The 25,044-nt window shown below is 43.7% G+C and overlaps 5 protein-coding genes across 13 annotated transcripts in view; 4 read left to right on the top strand and 1 right to left on the bottom strand.

The window, feature by feature from the left end:
* Window positions 1-15,896, top strand: part of sba (six-banded) — a 31,385-nt gene extending 15,489 nt beyond the window's left edge. For 4 of the 9 annotated variants that reach the window (XM_065866899.2, XM_036818297.3, XM_065866901.2 and 1 more), the window contains 6 exons: window positions 6,157-6,520; window positions 10,291-12,710; window positions 12,768-12,861; window positions 12,935-13,282; window positions 13,521-13,941; window positions 14,719-15,896. In XM_065866899.2, the coding sequence (XP_065722971.2) occupies window positions 6,157-6,520; window positions 10,291-12,710; window positions 12,768-12,861; window positions 12,935-13,282; window positions 13,521-13,941; window positions 14,719-15,217 (4,146 nt within the window). In that variant the 3' untranslated portion in view covers window positions 15,218-15,896. The remainder of the gene's footprint in view (window positions 1-6,156; window positions 6,521-10,290; window positions 12,711-12,767; window positions 12,862-12,934; window positions 13,283-13,520; window positions 13,942-14,718) is intronic. The other 5 variants (XM_065866902.2, XM_065866903.2, XM_070995706.1 and 2 more) reach the window with 5 other exon arrangements.
* Window positions 15,897-17,194: 1,298 nt separating this feature from the next.
* LOC108011890 (transmembrane protease serine 9) lies at window positions 17,195-19,842 on the bottom strand. Its single transcript, XM_017077136.4, has 5 exons — window positions 19,698-19,842; window positions 19,426-19,603; window positions 18,785-19,371; window positions 18,042-18,216; window positions 17,195-17,953 (listed from the first exon to the last, which is right to left on the bottom strand). The coding sequence occupies exons 1-5, from the start codon at window positions 19,825-19,827 to the stop codon at window positions 17,374-17,376; spliced, it is 1,650 nt and encodes a 549-aa protein (XP_016932625.4). The 5' UTR covers window positions 19,828-19,842; the 3' UTR covers window positions 17,195-17,373.
* Window positions 19,843-19,934: 92 nt separating this feature from the next.
* tbrd-1 (testis-specifically expressed bromodomain containing protein-1) lies at window positions 19,935-21,660 on the top strand. The gene is made up of 2 exons (XM_017077141.4): window positions 19,935-20,076; window positions 20,157-21,660. Exon 2 carries the CDS (start codon window positions 20,194-20,196, stop codon window positions 21,598-21,600), a length of 1,407 nt encoding a protein of 468 aa, XP_016932630.4. The 5' UTR covers window positions 19,935-20,076; window positions 20,157-20,193; the 3' UTR covers window positions 21,601-21,660.
* A 306-nt stretch (window positions 21,661-21,966) lies between these two features.
* TfIIA-S (general transcription factor IIA subunit 2) lies at window positions 21,967-22,639 on the top strand. The gene is made up of 2 exons (XM_017077140.4): window positions 21,967-22,155; window positions 22,227-22,639. The coding sequence occupies exons 1-2, from the start codon at window positions 22,084-22,086 to the stop codon at window positions 22,473-22,475; spliced, it is 321 nt and encodes a 106-aa protein (XP_016932629.1). The 5' UTR covers window positions 21,967-22,083; the 3' UTR covers window positions 22,476-22,639.
* Window positions 22,640-23,738: 1,099 nt separating this feature from the next.
* The window catches only part of Pli (E3 ubiquitin-protein ligase pellino), a 32,816-nt gene continuing 31,510 nt past the window's right edge, over window positions 23,739-25,044 (top strand). Inside the window, exons 1-2 of the mRNA XM_036818436.3 lie at window positions 23,739-24,095; window positions 24,581-24,715. Of these exons, the coding sequence (XP_036674331.1) occupies window positions 24,705-24,715 (11 nt within the window). The 5' untranslated portion in view covers window positions 23,739-24,095; window positions 24,581-24,704. The remainder of the gene's footprint in view (window positions 24,096-24,580; window positions 24,716-25,044) is intronic.

Here is a 25,044-nt window from a genome sequence, read left to right as displayed (position 1 = left end):
CTCCATTTTAATTATGCCAAAGATTAAAAGAGGTATTGTAGTACCCCAATATAGCCCCTGATATTGAAATCCCCATCCCTGAGAATGACTTGCGGCTCGATGACGCCCAGCTGACTTGAGTTGAATGTGCGTGAAGGTTGCTTGCCAATCAGCGGCAATCCGCGGGAGCTCCGGGCTGTATATTGTATGGTATACATGCATATATATGGTACTGTACTATATATACCATATATGGCGTATCGCGGTGTCAGGGCCAGAAAACGAAAGTGAGCCGCGAACGGCGGCTATCGCGGCACATTGTTTCGGTGTCACTCATTCATTCAGGGCTATCCCCAGACCCCCAGACCCAGACCCAAGTCCTCAATCAGCAGAACCCCTCCGAACATCCCACAGTTCTTGGTTCTTCTCCTGCTGGCCTGTTTCTGACGCACACCGAAATGCAACCAAGCACGTCCGTCATTCGGAGCACTCCTCCATCTCCTCCTGGTTCTCCTCTGGACTCTCGACAACTGCCGCTGCACTTTTCGGCCAATTTGCATTTATAAACATTTGCTGAGCGAGGCCACGGATACGGGGATACGCCGGCTACGAGGGCAAATTGTAGCAGACAATTTAGCATATTCATGGAACAACAACTAAAACAATTAGGCGGCAGGTGGCAGGTGGGATGGGTTGGGATTGTATGGCATGGGATGGGGTTGTTGTTTCCACCATCTTCATCTTGCTTGTTTTTTTGTTTTCGGGGGTAATTTGCACGTCACTCGAATGTGAGCAGGAAGACTTGACTTGTCTTGACTTGACTCCACTTCGACTTTCTGTCTGGGCACTTTGGCACTGTTTTGGTGGCAAAAATTGAATTCCCGCTTCTTTTTGGCCGGTCGTTTTTATAGAAACTTCATTAGTTCAAATTAAATGTTGTACGCGCCGTGAGCAGACAGCGTGGCATGGCCAGGACCTCGAGTTTTCAAAGTGCAACAGGACGGGACAGGATAGGACGGGACTGGACAGGATAGGATAGGACCCAGGCAGGCAGGCAGACAGGTCGAGTGCTTTGCTTCACTGAACCGCTGAAGAGTGGTTGGCCAGGTGGGCTGAAGTGCAGATATACAGATATCCAGGTGCCCCGAGTTGACTGGCAAAAGTTTTTGGACCACAGCAATTGAATGAGAACGGGGATGGGAGTGCAGAAGAGTTTTCCATCTCATGACCAGAGAAAATCGAGTTGCCAGTTTAATCCTTTAACTGCCCCGAAAGAAAAGTTTTTCTATAAATCGATATTACAGCACTTTGTGAGATTCGTTTATTGCAGATGTGCATACACAAAACAGGCTCTTTAGGATATTAATTCGGGAAAGTATTTGGCTTAGCAAAATTTGTATTCCGAAGGTTATTTTATAAATTTATTTTAATTTGATTTTTGCCTAACCTATTTATAATTTTTTTTAGAACTAGTAAAGGTATTGCAGCATAAAATAAAGAGTTAACCAAAAATATCATAAAAGCAATCCGCTTGCATAAAATGTTTCCTACTTTTAAGCGACTAACAGCCAATTTTTCAATGTCATGTTAAGGTTCTAATTAACATGATGTTAAAATGAAAGTCAAATTTGTATACTTAATTTGACTGTTAATGTTGTTTAATTTGTGGTCAGTTTTATTATATCGACCTACAAAATTACTTAAAATCTGACCTGATATTGAGAAACTACAATTAACAAGTTAACCGCAAGTCAACTTGAAGCGAAGATATCGACCCTTAAGAGGTTAAATTTGATCATGTTTTTTACGGCAGACAGTGGTATTATAACTCTTTCCGTTTTGATTTGATTTAATTTCCGCTAAAAGAGAGCCCTGCCAACATGGCAGTTGAATTTAACCATTTTGTGTGGGTACTTGCAAGGTTTCTGCTTTTCAATTTAGTTTAAATGTGCATCCTGCTGCTGGCGGTCCCTCCCCGTTTGCATTCCACTTGCAACCAGGAACCGACCAGAGAATCGAGCATTAACCAGAGAATTGCACGCGCGCACGGCGACCGTTGAGCGATTTCCGTTGTGGGTTACGTCATGCACTGAGGGGGATGGGGGTTGGAAAGTGGGGGGGCTGACAGGAAAATCTTGCTGCAGTCCTGCAGGACTTTTGCAGTGGCGCTGGCACCGGCGACGTGACTGAGCGATTACTCATATCCGGCAGCGCCGCAAGTTCCTGTTGTGAGTGCGCGCACAATTGCCCGAAGGAGGTCCCGTGTCCATGGCCATGTCCATGTCCATGTCCGAGTTTTGATCAGAGGGAACCGAGAGCCCCAGACAGAACCACCCCCTCGCCAAGGATTAAAGCTGTCCGCTCGACAGTCATTATGACGTTAATGAAAACCAACACCGACGACGGTGCACCTGTGCATGCTTCGCACCTGCACCAGCATAAGTCTCGCCCAGCTCGTTTGCATATTGCCCAAGCAGCCTGGACACCCCCACTGCATATCCTGGGTGGAAGCCACCCCCTTCCGGTTACCGCCCGGAACCGCCCCCAAAATGCGCTACGTCTGTCTGGAACACACACAACACAACACAGTTCGTTTTAATTTTCACAATTATGCATGCAAAAGTGCAATGTTTGTTGGTATTTCGCTGGCATTTTCGTTTGGCATTTTGTTGCGTGTTACACACACACACACACACACCACGCCCCCTTTTCCCCTTTTTTCCAGCCCCCGCCCTTGGCTATAAGCTCAGTTAATACGTCAAAAATGCAAAATGCATGTTTCCCAACGTGGATTGGACACTTTTCGGTTTGTGTAAATAATGCAAATTTATATATATATAGCGTATACGTATTTTCAATTATGTATCCGTATGGCTCCGCTCGTGTATGTAAAATGCCCTGTATTCATTAGTCGCACGCTTTGGTGGATGGGATGGGATAGAATGGTATTGGATGGGATGGGATGGGATAGGAGAGATGTGAAGTGGAGTGGAGTGTCAACGCGTCGCCTCAACGCTTGGCTGGATTTGGTGCTGCTCCTGCTAATAACCATTTTGGTGGTCATTATGTTGGCCCAATGGGATATGCTCGGTTTGGGCCACAGTTGCCGAAAGAAAAGGGCCCGTAATGATGGCCAGAATGAAATGTGTGCTTTTTGAGGACTTCACAGTGACAGGATTAGATAGGAATAAGAGATAAATGTTTGGTGTCATTAGAAATTAAGGTATAATGGTATAAACTTTTATTAAAAAAGATAAAAGCATCTAAGCTTAAGATATTTCTATTAATATGTAATGAATATACCAACTTAATGTCTTGTGCTTTAATTTCTAGACACTTTCATAAGAAAAATTAAAATAGGTAGTTATATGCCAATTAAATTGAATTGCTTTCATTTGAATAAACGTCTTACTTATTTACTTATTTTAGCTCAGAATAAAACAGCTAAATACTAAAAAGGTCATCCTTCCTGGACAATAATAATGACTAGTTCTGAAATCTGATGAGTTCATTAGTTTCTTTTTCTATCGACTTGATGTGAGATCCATTTTACTATAAAAATCTTGTAGTATATTGATTAATTGCTTGCTAACGAGTAATCAAATAGTCGTTTATCACATTTGCGCTGCAACTGAAGTTGCAGTCCATGTTGCTGCTGCTGTCAACAACAGAAGCAGCAAAAGCAGCAGCAACATCGGGCCAGCGTTTGCTTAATTATTTTTCCATTAAATGCCAATTAAATTTGGATATTATGTTTTAAACTCGCATTGAATTTCCCGCGTGGCTCCGGCCAGGGTTGCCAGGGCAACGTTTGATTGCAGTTGCATTTTCGTTATTTTTTTTGGGTTTTACCATTTTATTATGTGTACATAATTTTCCGGGCAGACACACAGATATATCTTTATAGAGAACCCCACTGGAAAAAACCCCCTACCCCCCCAACTAGATGATGATGATGGCCAGACGACGACGACGACGACCCAGTTGGCAATTGCAAAATGTTCTACATCCATTTGTTTGTTTGTTTGCTTTCTCTATGCCAAATGCCAAAGAGTGGAGCGGATGAGCTCGGGTTGTCAGGGGGATGAGCTGCTGCGGTTTTATTGCATTTCAAAAGTTGAAATTATGTTTGCTTTCTGCGGCAAGGCGGACGCCCGCCGACTGCCTTTTGACTAAGTGGCAAGCAAAGCTGCAACAAAACAGCACTTGAAGTTGCCTTTGTGGCAAGTTGCAGTCAAAAGCCCAGACATTGCTGCAGGAAAATGGGTTGGGTGTCCTCTAATGGATTTATTTCGTCTAGCTGGGCGTGGTCAATTAATAAACTTTGCTTGTACTTACACCATGAATAAATTGGTTTCAGCTTATTGAATTAGTAAACTTTCGTTGTATTTAAAGAGTAGCTTCAAGTGTAGTAAATCTTCAACACCAATCAAGCAATTACCCCCCGAAGAAAGGCCTCCAGTTTCACGTTTCATTATCCCCTGCTTATTTGCCAATGATTCGTTTAATTTCAGAACTTACAGAACCCATCCCCCCCCCATTCCAGATCCCCCGGGTCTTCAGGTTACTTGGGCCACTTTATTGCCTTCTCCAATTGCTCCTTTTCCTCGGTCTGTCGGTCAGTGCTATTAAAAAAAGAACCAGAGGGGCAGTGGAACATTTTAATGTTTAATAACCAACTTTGGTCTGTGGAATGTTCACTTAAAGCAGCCGGATGGCGAATGGTGGATCCTAAAAGGTCCGTTCCGAGTGTTTTGTACAAATTGCCGACCCAAAATGGTTGCGACACGTTTCCAGCGCTTGGCCGGCCAATGAAGCAATTGCCATCCACTGATTGAAATGGCAAAAAGTGCACGGTCCCAAAAGGGTCGTCCATCATCATCACCAGCCAGCCGCCTCATCCTCCTATAAAGCCGTCATCGTCATGGTTAATAAAGGGGCGGTATTGGCGGCATTGGCGGCGGGGGCGGCCTGCAAATCGAAACCTTTGCCGTCGATTCATTTGCATAAATTCCATGCGCACCTGCTGCCCAGAAAAGTGGAGGAGGAGCAGAGCGATGGGCATCACCATGGCAACTTTTGCCAGTCTTTTGATCTGCTCAAACTCGATAATGATGAATGCGATGCATTTGATTGGATTACATGTGTATTCGGCCGGGGCTTCGTTGGATATTCATTTACAAAATGCTAATTGGACGGTGCCTAAGCCTCAGGCCAAGGTCGTATTCCTAAGTAATCAACCATCAACCCAATGTTTTGACTCATCTCGTAAATTTGCACAAAGGGGGTGAACGGAAATTTGTGGAAATAATTTGAATAATGTTACCGAAATTTGATTTTGTTCTGCGAAAAGAGGGTATACTGATTGAAGGGAAGCCTTTTAAGCGTACTAATCGGTTATAATTATAGGTTTTTAATTATTTAACTTTCATGATTGCTTAGAAGTGGGAAGGGATAGAAATCTGATGTATCTGTATGTAAATCTTCTATATATATAAATCTCTTTATATTTTTAAGAATCACTGCAGTTTTTAAACTATAAAAGCTAAAGAGTCCAAATAATGATCCAATTATCGAACTATAGTAACTAGAAATGTATGTAAGTAGATATATATACAGTTAAAAATTTAAAAAGCCTTGAATGATATAATTTTTAGGACTTTTGTACTTAATTAATTAATAATTATTAATACTAAATACTCTTTTAAAGTCAATAAGGTAGCAAGTGTAGCTATTCAAGTATTGAAAATTGAAGAGCATTTTAAAAAAGATTATCTCAGATATACCGCCTAATTAAAGGGTATAGAAATGTTAACGCCATAAGTCCCTTCAGGCGCTTATCTAATTTTTAACGAATGCTACTCACGTTTCCCATGCAAATTAATAGCGCACACCCATCGCGAATGAGGGTGTGTGTGGTTCTCGGTTTGTGTGTTTAGAGTGGACCTTTATGTGTGCCGTTTGGAATTCCAAGTGCGCTGATTAAATTTTCGATTTCATATTTGACAGCCAGCGTGGTTGTCGTTTGTGGTGGTTTACGGATGGTGGGGTTCGGTCGGTTCATGGGTGTTCTGCGGTTGTCGTTATCGACGATTCTGTCGAGTGGCGGCGCCTAATTTGATTGTTACATAGCATTTACACTAATTATGCCAATTTGTTGCCTTATGCTAATTGCAGGTGCCCAACATGCCGCTTAAGTTGCCAACGGAGGCGCCAACGTCAATGCCAACACCTTGCCTGCATCAGCGGCGATTTCTTGAATCTCAGCAGCTACAGTTGCCACAGCAACCGCAGCAGCAACACCAGCAGCAGCAGCAGCAAACCCAACTGCAACAGCAACATCTACAGCAGCAACAACAGGCTGTCAAAGATGTATCGGTAACCGTATCCGTATCTGGGCCAGCAGCTGTCAGCGATGTGTTCTCCACGCTGATGACATCGACAGCAAGAACGGCGACAACGGCAACACCAACAGCAGCAGCAGCAGCAACATCACCAGCCCAAGCGGCAACAACAACCACACTTGAATTGGCCAACAAAGGTGAGTGTTGTAACATATGGGACAATGCCCAAGACTCTTAGAATCAAAGATAAGCGGAAGCCACATTAGGGGCTATCTCTAGTCGGGGTTGTCAAGATGCTAAAATAAAAACAAAAGGTTGAAAAATATGTATATTACAAGGAAAACAGACAATATTTATGGCTATTTTCAAGACTCAAGATAAATTTCGATAAAAAGAAGTTAAGTATGTTCCCAGGACGATTGTAATCGTTATAAATAATATTCAACCAAGCAATCACTTGTAAAGTTACGGATGAACAACTTCCTAATGAATCAAACGCCTTTCTTTCCCCCACAAAGAAATGCCTTTTTAATAATTTGCCATTTCATTTGAGAGCTCTGGGAATGACGGATGTTTCCCTGTTTTATCGGCGCCATGGCAACCCTGGCTGTCAAAGCGCCCCTGCGGGTGAACATTTCCAGCGCTCAAAAGTATGCTATGGAAAAATGTGATGCCTGCATTTTTGCGCAACTGCAAAAATAGAAAGGAAAGGCAGAAAAAAAAATATATAGAAAAACGACGACAACGACAAGGACTGACGACGAGCAAGACGAAGACGACGACGGATGCACAATCGAGGGGGAGGGAGTGAGAGGAGGGGGAAGGGGCGGCAGGATATAGCCGGAGGTGAGGTCAGGCCAAAAGGAAAACTAGTGTAGATACGTGCGAAAAGTGCAGGCTGGGCCAAGGAAAATCCTAAGCAAAGCAAAGCAAAAGCAAAGCCATGCCAAAATGGAGCACAGCAGGAACTGCACACAAACACCCAGGCACATCCCCGCACATTTGTGCACACACAGTTGGGGTCAGCTAAATGTCGTTAAGGATTATCTTGGTATGTGCAAGTTATTTGGTTAGGTTGAAGAAAGATACTGAAAAGGATTTAAAAAGGTTCTTTTAAAAACGTGGTATTTAATTCAATTTAATACCACCTTTTAATAAAGTGTTGATTAATAAGATTCTTCTTCTTAAATTAAGGGTATTACCCATAAAATATTATCTCAAAGATTAAAATAACATATAAAATTGTTGCTCGAATCTGAAAAATCAACCTAGAGTTATAAATAGTACAGCAACACCATTCAAGTTTTTACTATACATTTTTACTGTCGTATAGGTTTGGGTTAAGAACTTATTTCTCTCTAAGTAACCCTAACTTTATGAAACGCTTTTTCATAAAATAAATGGATGAACCTAGTTCTTCATAAGACTTAGCCTTAAATTCACTTAATCCGTTCCCTTCAAGTCCTATGAAAGGTATGCCTACAAATCATCATCTGACAGACATAATCCTTATATAATCTAGTTCCAGTAATGCTAATATTTTGACCTCACCTGTTGGCACACATGAACATGTGAGTGGTGGTGCAAACAGATGCAATGGAAAAGGTGCTCGATGTTGACTGTGGCTGCTGCCAAGTGAAAAACGATGCCTAGACAATGATAAAGTGAAACTGCACACACACGGGGGGAGCTGCAGAGTGAGGGATACCTACAGATAGATGTACACAAGGATACAGGCGCTTGGGGTGGGGGGTGGAGTTCAAGGAAATAAAAGGATAAAATCGCTGGCAAACAAACACAGCGAAAGCAGCGAGTTCAACAAGCTTAAAACAGCATACTATATATATATATAGCTGGATTTCGGGGGGAAATGGAAAATGGAAGGTGGGATGTTTGAGCACTGGCAGGAAGTGCATTTCGGATGCTTTCCACCCGTTTGTCGTCTGTTTGGCCCCCTTCCAAGTTCTTTGCCCCATAACCAATTCTTCAGCTTGTTTTGATTTTGTCTTTTGTGTGACCAGTCAAAGGAAGTTAACGCGTTCCAAACAAAAACCCAGAGCGTTACTCAAAGACATATCCCACCCACAATCCACTTGGATTTTCCCCCACCCACCGTTCCACTAGATTTTCCCAACAACCAACAGCTGCAGGCGCTTTAAGTCGGAGGCAGAGCAGCATGATAAATAAATGTTATGTTTATTAAAGACCCCCGACTGCTGGGAAACATTTACACTTGAGAACGCCCCAAGCAGTTTGGACAGCTCGCATTTGGGAATGGCTTTTCGATGGGGATTTCAGTTGACTGGCTTGAGTTCTTGGTTATACATAACTACATCTTTTTGAAGGTGACACAAAAAGGGAAAAGTGCAAAAGTTCAGCGTTGATTTGTGCGACTCAGGAAGCCAATTAGCAAGATATACAAAACTTTTCCCTCTGCAAGTGTGATTTTGCATTCAAGTTTGCTTCAGATGTGGTGGGGTATATCTGTTATAAACGAAAAAAATGATATTTTTTTGATGTAATACAGATTTTTAATCACTTTTTATAGATGTCGTAAGCTGCTGTTCCATTTAATAACCTTTTATTTTGACTTTGAGAACTATTTTTTTTGATTTAAAGTAAAATATAGTAATCCTAGTTTCGGATTCCCCACTTTCTACTGTGTTTGAGTTAGGGTATGAATAATTCGCGCTGCTCGCTCACGTTTATTTGTATTGGATTCCCTCTGCAATCATCCGGGAAGCACTTGCAAAACTTTTATTCTATTGACACCGCACCAATTCAGCATCCGCACTTTCCCAGCTTTCCCGCTTTTCCGACCTTCCCTTTCGTATCTGCAACTGCCGCAGGCTGGCGGAGTTTTTGAAAGGGTTTTTCTTCCAGCAATTCAAAGCAATTTGATTTCCATTTGAGATATTTGCTCGCCGAGTGCAAGGAAAAAGGAAAACAACTGCAAAACTGTTGCCAATTTGGGGAAAAGGCAAAAGGGTTTTTCGCAGCTCGCACATTCATTCCTTCCTTCATTCATTCATTCATGCACTCATTCATTTATTCATTCATGGAGATGGAGTAGGCGTGGCAAGGGGGGCGGGACAAGGTGGACAAGGGAGCTCAGCAGTTGGGCAAACATTTGGCAAACATTGTTAAAAACTTTAAAATGAAAAGGTTAATTGAAACAAAAGGGACTTGATGGCAAAAGTTTAACCGAGCGCGTCCACTGCGTACCGCCTACCAGCCACGCCCACGGCCATTTTGCACCACCGCCCCCATCCTTGGCCACCAGGCAGACAGGAGCAACCACTTGCAATCCTCCAGCGGGTGGAAAGTCCAATCAGCGTCGCATTAAAAACCCCGCACAAAGCAAAAGTTTTCCACGATTTAGAAATTTTCGCGAGCCATCGCAGATAATGGGGGTTTTTTGAAGGGGAGGTGGTGCTCTGGAGGTGGTTCCTTGGAGGTGGTGCAAAAGTTGGTTAGGCTGCGGTCTGTGTGGGTGTGGCAAGTATTTGCGAAAACAAAAAATCGAAAAATCTTTTGCCCTAGCTAAATGAATTTAAATTTTCTGTGGCTGGTTCTGTGCGTATTTGTTTTTATTTCGTTTTGAGGGTTGCATCCCTTTTTTTATTTGTTGGGTAAAGCTTTTTAATTATAATTCTGCCATTATATGCTTACGCTTGAAAATAACACAAAAAACAGCACACTAAACCTCTTTTTTGTTCAAAAGCACTCGACGCACGTTTGTGTGTTCTGATTTTTGGGATTCCAGAGTTCTCCCCTTTTTGCTACTCCACCAAACTCAAACAGTTTACAGGACCTTTTGTGGGTGGAATGGGTGGTTGTGTCTTTGGGTGGACACGTTGCGGGCACTTTAAGGACGCGACGCGCTTTGCATAAGCAAAAGGAAGAACCCAAGGATGTCTTGACCTTTCACTGACTTTGCCTTTTCAATTTGTTGCTCCATTTGCAGACGCTGATTGCCACAAATACGGCAATAACAAATTACCTGCCTCGGTCCGGAACACGCCCACGCCCACGCCGGCTCCAACGCCCCCGCTACCGCTTCCGCTTCCCAATGCGATGCCAACTAGTCAAGCATTAGCCTTGGGCGGGATACCAGTCGGTGGCAATCTCCCCAAGCGTTCAACTGGGGGACATGTGATAAAGCAGCCAGCCAATGCTCTTGCGCCACCAAACACGACTCCCGGAGGAGCTACCAGCATCATCCAGCAGCAGCAGCAGCAACATCCCAACTTCAAGGACGACCCGGCTGGCTATCTCCAACAGCAGACTGCAATGCTGCACAACAGCCTGGGAGGATTAGATGTAGCCAAAACGGCAGCAGGAACTTCCACAGCGAGAGCTCTGCCACAAGAACCCATTGTGCACAGCTCCCAGCAGCAGCAACAACAGCAAATCCAGCAACAGCAACTCCAGCAACAGCAACTTCAGCAACAGCAGCTCCAGCAGCAACATCTGCAGCAGTTGCAGCGCCAAAAGATCCGTCGCCTGTCGCTGTTTGGGAAATGGGAAACAGAACCAGTACCCGCCACGAATTCCCAACCAGCCGTGGGAACCCGAACCCTTCAAGTGGACACTGCCGCCTTTGCACGACCCCAGAAGCCGCAGATCACTAGCGTAACTATGGTCCCAGCTCCCCAGGAGTCACCCGTGTCGAGTAGTGCAACAGAGACGCTGGAGAAGCGACCCGAGCAGGTGGGAGCCATATCCACCAGTCACGAGAGTCCCCGGCAGAGCCTGTCCTCGCCCACGGACTCAGTCGATTCAGCCAAGAGCACGCCCTCCGCTTCACCTAAGCCCCAGATGCATGTCCAGCTGCAGCCGCAGTTGCTGCAGATGCGTACGCAGCCCCAGGCAAATCTTCCAGCTCCGGCGCCGGTCACCCTGCCCGCCCACGTTCGTGTTATGCGTCAGCAGCAGACGCAGATCATTCCCGGCCAGCGATTGCCGGTGGTCAGTAGTAGTGCAGCCATGGCCACGATGACCAGGAGCATAGTAACCTCCTCGGCGGGAACGAGTACGATAACAGGTCGGCCGGTGACCACCACGTTGGCCAACTCGAATCCCACAGTGGCGCAGTTGCAATCCATGGCGAACGCCATGGGTGGAGGAGGTGGTGGTGGCCAATTGATAATGACATCTTCTGGACAACTGCTGGTCATACCGACAGCCAACAAACAGACGACGCAGCGTCAACCCGGACAAGGTGTGATCATCCAGCAACAGCAGCCGGCGGAGTTGCATCCACAACCAGGAGGTGGCTATATCGTTAGTCAGCCCTCTCCAGTGGCGTCCGCCAGTTCCAGCAGCAGCAGCAGCACTGTGATCCTGAACTCCGGTGGAGCTAAGCTCTTGCACCACCAGATCATAACCTCGCAGGCTGGTCAGATTAATCAGGCGACTGGAGGAGGAGCGGGAAATCAACCACAGGCGGTGCTTCTCAACACACTGCCCAATGGAGGCTATATCGTCCAGCAGCAGCAGCAATCGCAGACGCAACAGCAGGCCGAGCAGATTCTGGCCATGCCGCAACCGCCTCCGGCGCAAACACTTATCATCAGTTCGCCGGATACCAAGAGAAGGGCGCGAAAGCGCAAGAGCTCCATATGCCATACACCGCCGCCGAGTGGATCGCCCGCCAAAACCATCTCGCCCCAGATCTCGCCCAGCATCCCCAGCCAGGCACCAGCTTTGCTCCACCAGCAGGCAGCGGCAGCAGCAGCGGCGGCGGCGGCTGCTGCTCCACAATTCCAACAGCAGTTCCAGCTAAGTCCAGGCATCCAGGGAATCGTTGTCAACAAACCCAATCCCCCGCAGGCTCAGCAGACGCAGCAGCTCCTCCTCCAGAACGGACAAATCCTGCAGCAGGTGAATCTCATTGGACAGCAGCTTCTCATGCCCGCCGGCTTGGTGATGGGACCGGATGCCACTCTGCTACAGATCCAGAACATGCCCACTACCAGTCTAATGACGCCGCAGGGACCTGTGATGCTCCGTACGCCATCGCCACAGAACAAGCCCTCCTTTATCTCGCCGAGCGCCGGGGGACAGCAGTACTTAGTGGGTGCCAATGGGCAGTTGAGCCCCATAGGACAGATCTACTCCACGCCCATGGGTTTGGTGATGCCGACCGGTCAGCAGGGAGGTGCATCCTTTGTGCAGGCTAGTCCCACGACTACCACCATCCAGATCCAACAGCAGCCAGCCCCGCAGCCCACTCAAATCAGCTTGCAGCCGGCACAAGCCACCTACATGACGGAGACGGTGATGAGTCGCCAGGGAACGGCTGCCAGTCCGCCGGACACTACCACCTGCAGTCCACGAAGCCCGGAGCGTCCCCCCAGTCATCGCAGCAGTGGCAGCGACATGGTGAGTGGATAAGAGTGCTATCCTATCTCCTTTTTTTAATACCTATTGATTTGGCAGGTACAATGCGTATCCAGTTCAGAGCCGGATGCGGCGGTTTCTCCCCAAAGCGCTGAGAGTAGGCAGTCGCCGTCTTCCACGGACTGTGAGAGGAGTAAGTCCATCTTGTCTAGTAGAATCCTTTTTTGTTAAACCCTTACTCAATAACTTATCTCTTAACCAACCAGGCATCTGCAACAACAATCTGTTCACCCAGCCAAGTGGGTTATACAAGCACTCGGAGCCAAAGATCCGGCGAATCCACATCACCTCGCAGACGGCGGCCGAGAACGGGATAAGCCTGATGCAGGGACAAGGTATGCGACTGGCCACATCTAACACCAACTCCACATCCGCATCCATGTCCATAACATCGTCATCGTCGGCACCACTAACCACCAATGCGATGGCTGGCCACCGCCAGTTCTTGCACCGCCAGCCGGTCGTGCAGCACCACCACAATCCAAACATTGCCAACAACAGCCATTCAAACACCTTTCTTCATAGCCACAAAGTAGTTAAGTTTGACTACCAGGGTAAGGCCCCATCGCTGACCAGCACTAACTGCATCCACACCACGCTAACCAACCACCACCACAACACCACCCATTTGGCCACTGCATGATCGCCTGCACCACCACCTGCACCTTCTATGTTTAGTTTGTAATCTCTGCCCTCCGTTGTTGTCCTCCGCTCGGTGCTGGGATCACCTATGCCCCCGAGTAACCTAAGTCAAAGTCCTAGTCTCTACGTAAAAGTGTGTGCCTTTCATAGAGTCGCCCACAACAACGCAGCTGATTACATCGGTTCCAAGTGCTCCAGTTCTGGATAATGTTCCTGCACCACCAGTAGAGAAGGCGACAGTCAGGACGCCCACCAAACGTTCGCGGCGACCGCAGCGAGGAGTGGCTCGTGAGACACCCTCGGCGGCCGGTAGAAGCTTTCTGATGCCGCCGCGATCCTTCGCCATTGGGGAACTGATCTGGGGTCCGGCCCGGGGCCATCCCGCCTGGCCCGGGAAGATCGTCAAGATGCCCGACGGAGTGTGCACGCCGTCGCAGCAGTTTGACCACGTCTGGGTTCAGTGGTTCGGCGGCGGCGGGCGCTCCACCTCCGAACTGATTCCGGTCAACTCGTTGCAGAGTCTCTCCGAAGGTCTGGAGGCGCATCACAAGGCCCAGAAGGATACGAGAAAGTGAGCATCGGTCAAGGGTTGTGGGAATGTCTAGGCAAAGATTAGGGGGGATTATAATAAAATCAAGTTAATCCAACAGGTAGTTATTCAAGGAAACCATCGTCTTTAGGTGAAGAACAGACCAGCACTGTAGCTAGAGATATACCTGTATTATGAATAGATTTTATATGAATTTATAAATATTTATCCAATTAGTTTTGTCTAGACCTTGTCCTATATTTAAGTAGAGAATAATTTTCTTTTGTTTGTAGCCTATTTTTGTTGATTTATGAAATCTTTATAATAAAAGCGATTTTTATTAGTTAAGTAGTTTATTTTGTTGTACAAAAATATTCTGTATTTTCATTTGTAGACATTTTTTACAAAATGTTGTAGTTTATTATTATGAAATCGTAAATTTGTAGCTAAATCTTGATAATTGGACGTTTGATATTATTAGCTGTGCAATTTAGCAATAAATTGGCATTTAAATGCATTATTAATTAATTTAATAATTGTTTACCATTTGACTTTTAATTTGCTAATTAATATTCTTGTTTCTTTTTTTAAAATGCGCTGAACCAAATCCAAAAATTAAACCCTGCCCTGCCAACCCCAACGTGTATAACTCTGTGTGTGTGTATGCATAATCATCATCATCATCATGACCAACAACAACAACAACAACAACAACAACAACCCCACTTGAAAATGAAAATACCAAACCCGAACCCAACCTGAAACCAACCAAAACCAAAAATTCAACCACATACACACACCCACCATGCGACCACAAAGGAGCCGCAAACTGAACTCGCAACTCGAGCGGGCCATACAAGAAGCAATGACTGAGTTGGATAACATTTCAGCCTCCTCAACACCCGCAGCCACATCCTCCTCATCATCCGCCACCATAGCTGCTGTTCCTTCGGCATCAGCAGGACCAGCTATAATTGGCGGACAACAGCAATATCAGCATCAGCAGCAGCACCAGCAGCAGTCGCCCTCTTCAACGAACAACAAAATAAATGGACTCGCGCGGAGCAAGCGCCAGGCCAACAACACAAGTGGGGCCAGCATGGTGCTGACCACCAGTACGGCGGCCACATTGAGTGGCCTCTTCAATCAGCAGCGAGCCAAGCCCATACGCATTGCTCCGGCTCCACCGGTGGCCACCACGGGCACCGGGAATATGGGAACGATACAAGGAGCTGGAGCTGGAGCTGCTGTGGCATCGAGTGGAGCAGGAACCACCACAACTCTCGCCCGTTCCGAGATCCTGAAGCTGGCCAAATGACCAGCGCTGTCGACGTTGTCGTCGACAGTAAGCACAGCCAACTACACGCTCGTCATCGGGCACAAGTAGTGCGGGATTGGGGGAGGAGATGCCGCCAGGCCATACGTTAAATAGCTATCCCATATACTATACGAGTATAGAGTTTAGTGTTAGATGTCAGGCCTCTCAGCTTTGGAGTTTGTTGATTTGTATTCTTTACCAGACTCTCCCCGCTTAGTTGCGTCGCTGGGCGGCGCGCGCCACACTTTCGAAATAGACAATAATACAGCAAGATGATGATGTTAATGAAAAACCAAGTTACAAAGAAGAATTCTAACAATAAGCGATCGTTTTTGCTTCGTACACAGCGCCTCGGCGCAATTTTGCGTTGTTTTGTATATAGTAAACACCCCAAGCTACACAGATGTTAGTATTAAGTATTTATTTATTGCATATAGACCCTTGGTTTTTTATAGGTTTTGTTTTCGTTGCAATTTTTAGACTTACCCATTATTTTTATATATAGGTAGCCTAAGCTGATACTTAGCCACTAAGTTAAAACCCGAGTAATCATCAACAAGGCAGATCTACAATTACATTTGCTTTCTCAAGCAAAAAAAACATCAAATCAAAAGCAGCTACTGATTTTCATTTATTGCGTATATGCCCAAAATGTTTTTTAAACTCTAGAAGAACAAATTACACCAGTTTACAAAAGAAAATTGATGAAATACGCCTTTCAGGAAACCTTTGTTTTCCGGTAAGATACATCTCCCTGATCAAGAAAAGGGCACTTAAAATTTTTTCTATGGTACCAATTTTTTTTTAAGTGTAAAAAACGTTTTTCGCACTTTTTTATTTTCTAACTCGAGTTGTGATAAACCGAATTCGGTCATCAAAGACTCATTTTACAGGTAATAGAATGCCCTTTAACTTTCTTATACACATCATCAAGTTCCATTCATTAGTTCAAAAGCTACACTTCGTCAAAGTTGAAAAATTTTGAAAAAAATCAAAAACGCTGGCATAAATGGCTTCTTTAAAAATACACGCGTAAAAACCGAAATTAGTTTTATGTTGTTTTCTTGAAGGCTGAACCATAACGGAGAATATGCGCCATCGATCACGACAATCCGTTGGTAAATCGATTTTTAACAGATTTTTAAACGTATATACCCAAGTTCAGTATTCGGGAGCAGCGGCCGTTAAACGTTATTTTAAATTTTCAGTGTTGGGGAACGTAAGAATTTGGTGCAAGTTGTTATGCATAACGTCAGTTTCCTTGCTATTAGCGCTGGGCAAGCTAAAAAGTATGCGATTGCAGTTACGAGGAAATCATTTTCATATATTTTTAGCAAGGAAACTGACGTTATGCATAACCACTTGCACCAAATTCTTACGTTCCGCAACACTGAAAATTTAAAATAACGTTTAACGGCCGCTGCTCCCGAATACTGAACTTGGGTATATACGTTTAAAAATCTGTTAAAAATCGATTTACCAACGGATTGTCGTGATCGATGGCGCATATTCTCCGTTATGGTTCAGCCTTCAAGAAAACAACATAAAACTAATTTCGGTTTTTACGCGTGTATTTTTAAAGAAGCCATTTATGCCAGCGTTTTTGATTTTTTTCAAAATTTTTCAACTTTGACGAAGTGTAGCTTTTGAACTAATGAATGGAACTTGATGATGTGTATAAGAAAGTTAAAGGGCATTCTATTACCTGTAAAATGAGTCTTTGATGACCGAATTCGGGTTATCACAACTCGAGTTAGAAAATAAAAAAGTGCGAAAAACGTTTTTTACACTTAAAAAAAAATTGGTACCATAGAAATAATTTTAAGTGCCCTTTTCTTAATCAGGGAGATGTATCTTACCGGAAAACAAAGGTTTCCTGAAAGGCGTATTTCATCAATTTTTTTTTGTAAACTGGTGTTATTTATGTCAAACACAAAAGAAAAACCTTGAGTAATAATTAAAGAAGGATGAGAGAAATTATATTTATAAATTGTTATTATTTATTTAGTTGAGACTATTGTAAAATTATAATTGTAAAACAAAATACAAAAACGAAATCACACTTAGCGGAACCACACAAAACAAATAAAAAGTAAAAAACAAGAGAACTAAAATATACCTTTTGATTTGTAATTTGTTGTCTAAGACTCAACGCCCTACAATTCATTTTTAATCCAATCTTGAAAGAAATGAACCCTCGTGTACAAACTTGGAATGTTTGGTGTATCGCATGCAATGCCTACTGAAGTGATTCCCATAATTTGAAATTTGCACCCATCCCCCATGAAGGGAATCAGCAAAGGTCCTCCCGAGTCCCCATTACAAGTGTCCTTATGATCCGGAGATCCAACACACAACTGGGAATCTGCTTTGTATCCTTGCGGAATATCTTCGTTAGGATCCGATGTACTCCCACATACGCCACCATAGTTTCTGAGAACAACCTGCCTCAGTTCCTTGGACTGTTCGAAGTTGGAGAATCTCTTTTGACCCCATCCAATTGCGATGAAGGCAGCTGTCAGGTCTCCATTACTTAGGGGCAGACAAGCAGGGAACTTGTATTCGTTGTATCTTATTTCCCCGCGCAACCGGACAATCCCAATATCGTTGTAGAGGACTGGATACTGAAAATCTGGATGGGCCTTAGTTTCGAGAACTTCAATGTCCTCCGGCTGGGCGTCGTCCTGGTCGCTCTCAAAAACAAGTTCTCCCAAGCGCACAATGTTTACGGATCCTCTGCAAAATATAATTATGATTCATAAATGGTTAGTTATTAAATTGAACACTTGAAAAGTCACATTTTTATATAATTCTGGAAACTTACACATCTGAATAAAAGCAGTGGGCAGCCGTCAAAATCACACGATCACTAATTATTGTGCCACCACAGAACCACTTGGTTTGGTTCAGAGTAGAATTATGATGCCCAAGGCGAGCTGCCGGGGTGAACTCTCTTGCAGCCGCAGGAACTCCGCCAACAAGAGAAGGTAACTCCGGATCTTAGAATTAAAAAAATATTAGCATAGCTTTTAAAAAAGATCGAAGACTCACCTAGATCGGCGTATATTATAACAAAACTAAAGCCACATAGCAAAATCAGTGAAACAATGTATCTGCTCATTTTGTATGCTTAAAAAATGCAACTGCCTAGATGGAAGGTTGCGCACAAACTAAAATATGGGTAATAATTTCAATCAGAGATTTTATATTGGTACCGGTTTCTTTATCTGTAGCCTGAAAAAATGCACCTACTTTGATTGGGAAACCCAATGTTTAAGGGATCCACTAATCGGGTTTCTAAGACTAGCTGATAAGAGGGAATTAACACTTCCTAAGTATAGAAATCAGGGTTGAGCCTAAATATATTGATTGAAATCATGAGGTAAATGCTATTAGATAATACAAATTTGCCTTGAATAACCGCTACGAAATGGGGCTTATATATAATGCTCGATCTGTGTTCGAAATAGGGAATAAATATTTATAAATTAATATTTTGTTTTAAATTAAATTTTATTTAAAAAAAGGGAACTATTTTTTAAAGTATAACATATTTTATATATCCTTATGTCTTCGCCAATTCCCTTCTAATCCAATCCTGGAAAAAGTGCACCCTCGTGTACAAACTGGGAATGTCCGGTGTATCACATGCGATTCCCACCGACGTGACACCCATGACTTGGTATTGGCATCCATTTCCACTAAATCCAATCAGCAGCGGACCTCCCGAGTCTCCATTACAAGTGTCCTTGTGCCCCGGGGATCCAATGCACAACTGTGACTCTGCCTTGTAACCGAGGGGCAACTCGTCGTTCGTCTCACTTGTCTCTCCACAGGACTGTTTATAGTTTTGCAGCTCGACTTCCCTCAATTCCTTGGACGGCTCAAACTTGTCAAATTTCTTCTGACCCCATCCGATGGCAGTGAAGAAATCTATCTGCTCTCCGTCATTCAGAGGCAGACAAGCGGGCAGCTTGTAAAGGCTAAAGGTAACTTGTCTTCGCAAACGAACCACCCCAATATCATTGTAGAGAACTGGGTACCGGAAGTCCGGATGGGCCTTAGTTTCGAGAATGTCAAAGTCCTCTGGTTCAGCATCGTCCTCATTGCTGTCGAAAACTAGTTCTCCAAGTCGCACAAGGTTCACTGTTCCTCTAAAAATATTTAATTATTCAGAATGTCAAAGCTCTTATTAGAAAAGTACTTACACATCAGAATAAAAGCAGTGAGCGGCGGTTAAGACCACCTGGTTGCTAATCAACGTTCCTCCGCAGAACCACTTGGTTTGGTTCCCAATAGAACTGTGATGACCAAGTCGAGCTGCCATACGAAACTTTTGTGGAGGGGCTGGAGTGCCACCCACTACAACAGTCCTATGAGCTCTAACTAAAATAAATATAATATCATATATTATTATATTATATAATATACTATATTATATCTCATTGTCATCTTATTATCAAAAAGTGTCACTGCTCACTTGTATAGGCATGTATTTCATTAAAGTTTAAGTTACATACGAAAAGCAGTATAAAAATCAATCTACACATTTTATATTTTCCCGAGTGCAACTGCATCACGAGAAGATTTTGGTAAGACTGAAATCTCATAAGTCAGAGATTTTATTCGATGTATTACCGGCGCATCTTATCAGTAGAACATTTTAAAAATAGAAAACAAGGTTTATTTTTGATAAGATTGAGGCGGTGACTACCCTATAAAATATTTTATTTAAATTTGCAACGGAGCAACCATAGAATCTTACGTCAAATTGTAAAACTTCCTAATAAACACAGACGAGCTCAGTTGTTCCGGGACTCCGAGCTAAAAGGTGCGGAGAAAAAGCAATTGTACAAAAAGTAAGAATTCTGAATTTTGTATATTTTTTTGTGGGTCAAAGTGCTAAATAGGGTCCTAATATTTGCTCTACTGTAAGCAGATATTCAGATCTTCTTCGCTAAGCTAACAAAGCACTTATGGATCCATCGAGGTTGCAGAAGCCGCGTCCTCCGCCGCGCTATGAGCCGGAAATCCAACCGGTGAATGGGATCGTGCAACCGCCGGTCATTCCGCCGCCGAATCGTCCAGGCCGCAAGACCAATGTGCTGGAAGATCTCAAGTCCTTGGTGAACTGGCTCTGTCGAAATCGGCTTTCGGTTTACTTTCGCGAACCCGTGGATACCGTGGCCCTTAATGTTCCGGATTATCATAAGATGATAAAGCACCCGATGGACTTGAATACGATTAAGAAGCGATTGAACAACAACTACTACTGGCAGGCGGACGAAGCACTGCAGGATTTAAAGCTGATCTTTGACAACTGTTTGTTTTATAATTCGGAGAAGACCGAGGTCTATCAGGCAGGCAAGCAGCTAAAGAACATCTTCTACAGTCGACTGGCCTTGATTGACCTGAGCAATGAGTATGAACTGCCGCCCAAGATGGAAAAGCGCAAGAGAAAGGCTGCCGAGTCGTTGGACTCTGTTCCGGGTCCATCAGTGTTTGCCCCTCGAGGTCCAAGTCATTTTTCTCCACACTGGGATAGGAACAGAAACTTCCCTAACCCCAAGCCTAGCGCAACCCACCATGAGAAACCTATACCATCTTACTTGGCAACCAATCTGATCCCAAAATTTATGCCCGATAACTTGGATAGTCCATTGACTGCCAGGCTGCCAACATATAAAAATTTCAATGAAACACCTATCGGAAGTCAGTTCAAAAGGCCGCCAGATGTACGGGAGGATACTCCTACACCTATCCTCCGACCAATTGTGCTGCCACCACCCCTGACTACTGCTCCACTGGAACCAATTATGAAAAGACCATCTCCACCGCCGGTCCAACGTCAACCATTGCCACCAAAACCAAAAATACCAGTCATTATTTGTTATAAATCTGTGGACCGATTGATTGAAAAGAGCCATTGCGACCATCTATTGAAGTCCATGGTGAAACAAAAGCGTAAAAAGTTCACATGGGCGTTAAACAATGCGGATTACTGGAAGCAAAACTCGCTTAGTCGCAACTACAACCACGATACGGAGGAGAAACTGGATTGGAAAGTTCTCCAGAATCGTCTGGACAATGATGATTTTGAGAGCCTCGAGGGCTTCGCGAGCTCGGTGCGCAAGATGTTCCATAATGCATTGCGCTGTTTTCCAGAAGATGGATTGACCAAGATGTCGGTGAAGAAGTCCATGGAGATCTTCGATGGTAGGCTGCTCAAGTACAGGGAACTGGCTGCCACTGCCAAGGAAAAAGTTCGAGCTTTGGTGGCCAGCAGGAAAGAAGATTTGGAATTCGCAGAGACCAAAAGCCAAAGTTTGGGAAAACGCCAAGGCTCTTTCAAAATGCCGCCTCTATATGACGATTCCGATTAAAAATATGACGGAATTCTCCTAGTTAAATAATTATCAAATATTACGTTTAAACAAATATGTGTCTTACAAATACTTTCTTAAAGGTATTTATTTGTATAACAACGGTTGATTCATAATTCAAATGTTTAAATATACTGGTTGAGAAGTGGCGCACCCTGGTGGTATATTTTCTGACTGAACTCTACATACTTTACCATATTACAATTTTATTCAAATGAATGTTTAACTTGCTAATTAGAAATTACATTTAAATTTAATTGTATCTTTCAAAATAAATCTAAAATTGTATTTAAAAAAATTTGAGCAGCTGTTAGGGTGACCAGCTGTCACTACATCCGGCAACTCCAAAAGCAGTGTTGCAGACTACCAGCCCGTCACGCCCTTACCAACACTAAGCTGTTGCTTCGCATTAAAATTTTATACTCGACTTGATCGGAAAATTCCAGGAAAAGTCGAAAATAGGCATTAAAAAACAGAGCAGCCATGTCCTATCAACTTTACCGCAACACCACGCTCGGCAACACCTTGCAAGAGAGTCTCGATGAGCTGATTCAGGTGAGCTATGCGCCCACAATATGGCTGTCCAAACAGAACGTATTGTAATTTTCCCCGATTCCATATTGTAGTACGGTCAGATCACACCCGGATTGGCTTTCAAGGTGCTGCTGCAGTTCGACAAGAGCATCAACAATGCCCTCAACCAGCGGGTCAAGGCCCGCGTAACCTTCAAGGCTGGAAAACTGAACACATACCGCTTCTGCGATAATGTCTGGACCCTCATGCTCAACGATGTGGAGTTCCGCGAGGTCCACGAGTTCGTCAAGGTGGACAAGGTCAAGATCGTGGCCTGCGACGGCAAGAGCGGCGAGTTCTGAGCACCACCGATCCGATCTGAGCCCCATATATCCGTATACACCATTATAATCATTACAAATAGGTTTAAGATCAATAGTCGATAAGCTGGGTTGGCCACCAAAAAACCGACCGTGTGATGCAGTAGGCGTTGCAAGAAATATACTGTTAATTCATAGTTCAACAAGTCGAGGATTTTTGTTATTTATTCCGTGAAAAACTACTTTGATTATAGAATTCATAGTCATGGTGAGGAGTGCACGTTGCATAAAATTTTATTGTTTTGGGAAATGTTTGGATGTTCGTATTTCGAAGAAAAATCTTGAATGCTTAATTAGTCTTTATTAAGTACGTTTACAATAAACATGTTTAGGGTATATTTTATACATTTAAACTTGTAGTGTCAAGTCTATAGAGCGTAAAGGCGATCTGTCTAGATGGGGCGGAGTGTTTAAGCGATACCGTATCTCACTCTTGGATCCTGGATTGTTGCTCTATTTTGGTAGGGGTTTCTCGAGCACTACGAAGTCGTGGACGAAGTAGGCAAAATTGTTGTATAAGGCTTTTAAATTATGACTTCTATTTTCAGGATTTTTAAAAAGTTGTCTCTAGCCTTGTCTTTTAATTATGATGTGAAGTGTTTCAATGGAAAATGGGATGAACTTATGCTTGCGACCTGCTTTCCCATTTTATCTCCTGCACCTTCTATTAACCCTTATCGCCCGCTCTGCTCAAATTTTTTAAATCAAGGCTCCATGCGTTCTTCCTCTTCCATGGATATGAGTTCTATTTTTCACGATCTGGTAACTTAACAGAATGTTAGTCACCCTAAATGGTTCTAGTCCCTACTAACTTCAAGCGGAACTTTGAGCCATAGATTTATATGTGATTTAAGTTTAACGACCTGTCTTATTTTGTCTCTTTCTTTTGCTGACTACGTTTAGTTAACAGAACCAATGTTAAAATGCCTAAATTTTTGGTGTGATCGTCGTGGATTTCCGAACAACTCAAATGCGGTCTCTCACTCATTATGTCTCTTCCTTTTTCCGACACTTACGTTGGTGTTGTCTCCCTCTGACTCTTACGTTTACTTACGTTTACAGTGCATAAGCATAACAGAGGGTTTCCCCTATTAGTTAACAGCGCCAATGTGACCATCGACGGTTAAAGAAAACTGCCCCAATGTTACCTAGACGACGTGTCGTTTTCGCTGCGACGGAAAAAGCACCCCACCACCCCCGAGTTTCCACCTCGCTTCGGGATCTTCTGTTTTTCGACCTGCAGTCACACTTTCAAAACCGAAACCGAACCGAAAACCACCGCCCGCATCAGCACGCATCGTTATTTGTTGTTGTCTACGCCGTTTCATCGCTGACAATTTTAACAACAAAACAAAAGGAAAGGCAGACACTGCCTTCGATTTGAAAGAGTTGCGACTCCAAAGGCGCCAGGCGATCGAAATCGAAGCGAATTTAAACCGAAAACGCGCGCGAGATGCGGAAAAGCCAAACGCCGCGAGCTTTGTTTATGTGTATCGGAAAATAACACAGGAAAATCCCTAAGATTCTGTGTGCGGATGAGCCAGTGCGAAAGCAATACAAATAATAACCGAAGCAGATTGCTGAGTAAATCGCATTCGAGAGGTAAAAATGCAAATCGGAGTGTGATTTTTGAGAGTGTGTGTGTTAGTGTGCGAAGTGACTAAGCGCCGCAAAGAAAGTGGAAAAGCGGAAAAGCGGGGGGCGTTCGAAAAGTGGGAAAGGGAAAAATCTAAAGTGCATTCATATTGCGTGCTAATCTCCGCCGTTTTCCACTGCAGCAGAAACGTGAATATAATTACGGCGAAAGCGGATCAATAAAGTGATTTTTCGTGCAGCCCATAAAATTAAAATAAAACCTTGCGTTGGCGTCGCAGCAGAAGCAGCAGCAGAAAAAAACCCAAGCAGAAATATAAATAAAATTATCTACCCCCCGAATTCTTCATGTTTTTTTCTTTCTTGTTTTCCCAATTGGACTCCTGCTGCGCCGCCATCGCCTTTAAAATACTACTTCTTGCCTTCTAGGAAGTAAAAGTCGCGTTGCAAAGCAATCCAAATTAATCCATAATATCCGTATCGATTATTTAAAGGTTTTACAAAAAGATCGGCAAAATTAATTTCCGTCGCATTAAAATCTTTACATCAAAACTGGATTATAACAGATCCGTTGATATTGGCACTCAGCAGGAAAACAACTCGGGGGTAACCAACAAAATGGTGAAACGGTAAGTTATCATCTAGTAATCGTAAATGCATTTCAGATCGCCACTATCAGTGAGACCTATGTATGGTTGTGTGTATTCCCCGATATCTGGCAATGTCGTTAACCCATTTTGACAGCTCAATTAGCGTCTATGTTCGTCACAGTCTGTGTTTATTGTTCTACACTTCACGCCCCATAAAGGGGATCTTAAAAAATTAAGCTTTTATCTGAATAGATTGGTTTTACTGTAAATGTTGAATCATTTTTGGGTAGAATCTATATCTAAAAATATAATTTTTTTGATAAGCTAGGTTTCTAATCTCTTAACTTTTTCAAAATTCCCCTGTACTT

This window comes from Drosophila suzukii, chromosome 3, assembly GCF_043229965.1.
Source record: "Drosophila suzukii chromosome 3, CBGP_Dsuzu_IsoJpt1.0, whole genome shotgun sequence".
NCBI classification, from domain to species: Eukaryota; Metazoa; Arthropoda; class Insecta; order Diptera; family Drosophilidae; genus Drosophila; species Drosophila suzukii.
This window is presented reverse-complemented; position numbering and strand designations above follow the sequence as displayed.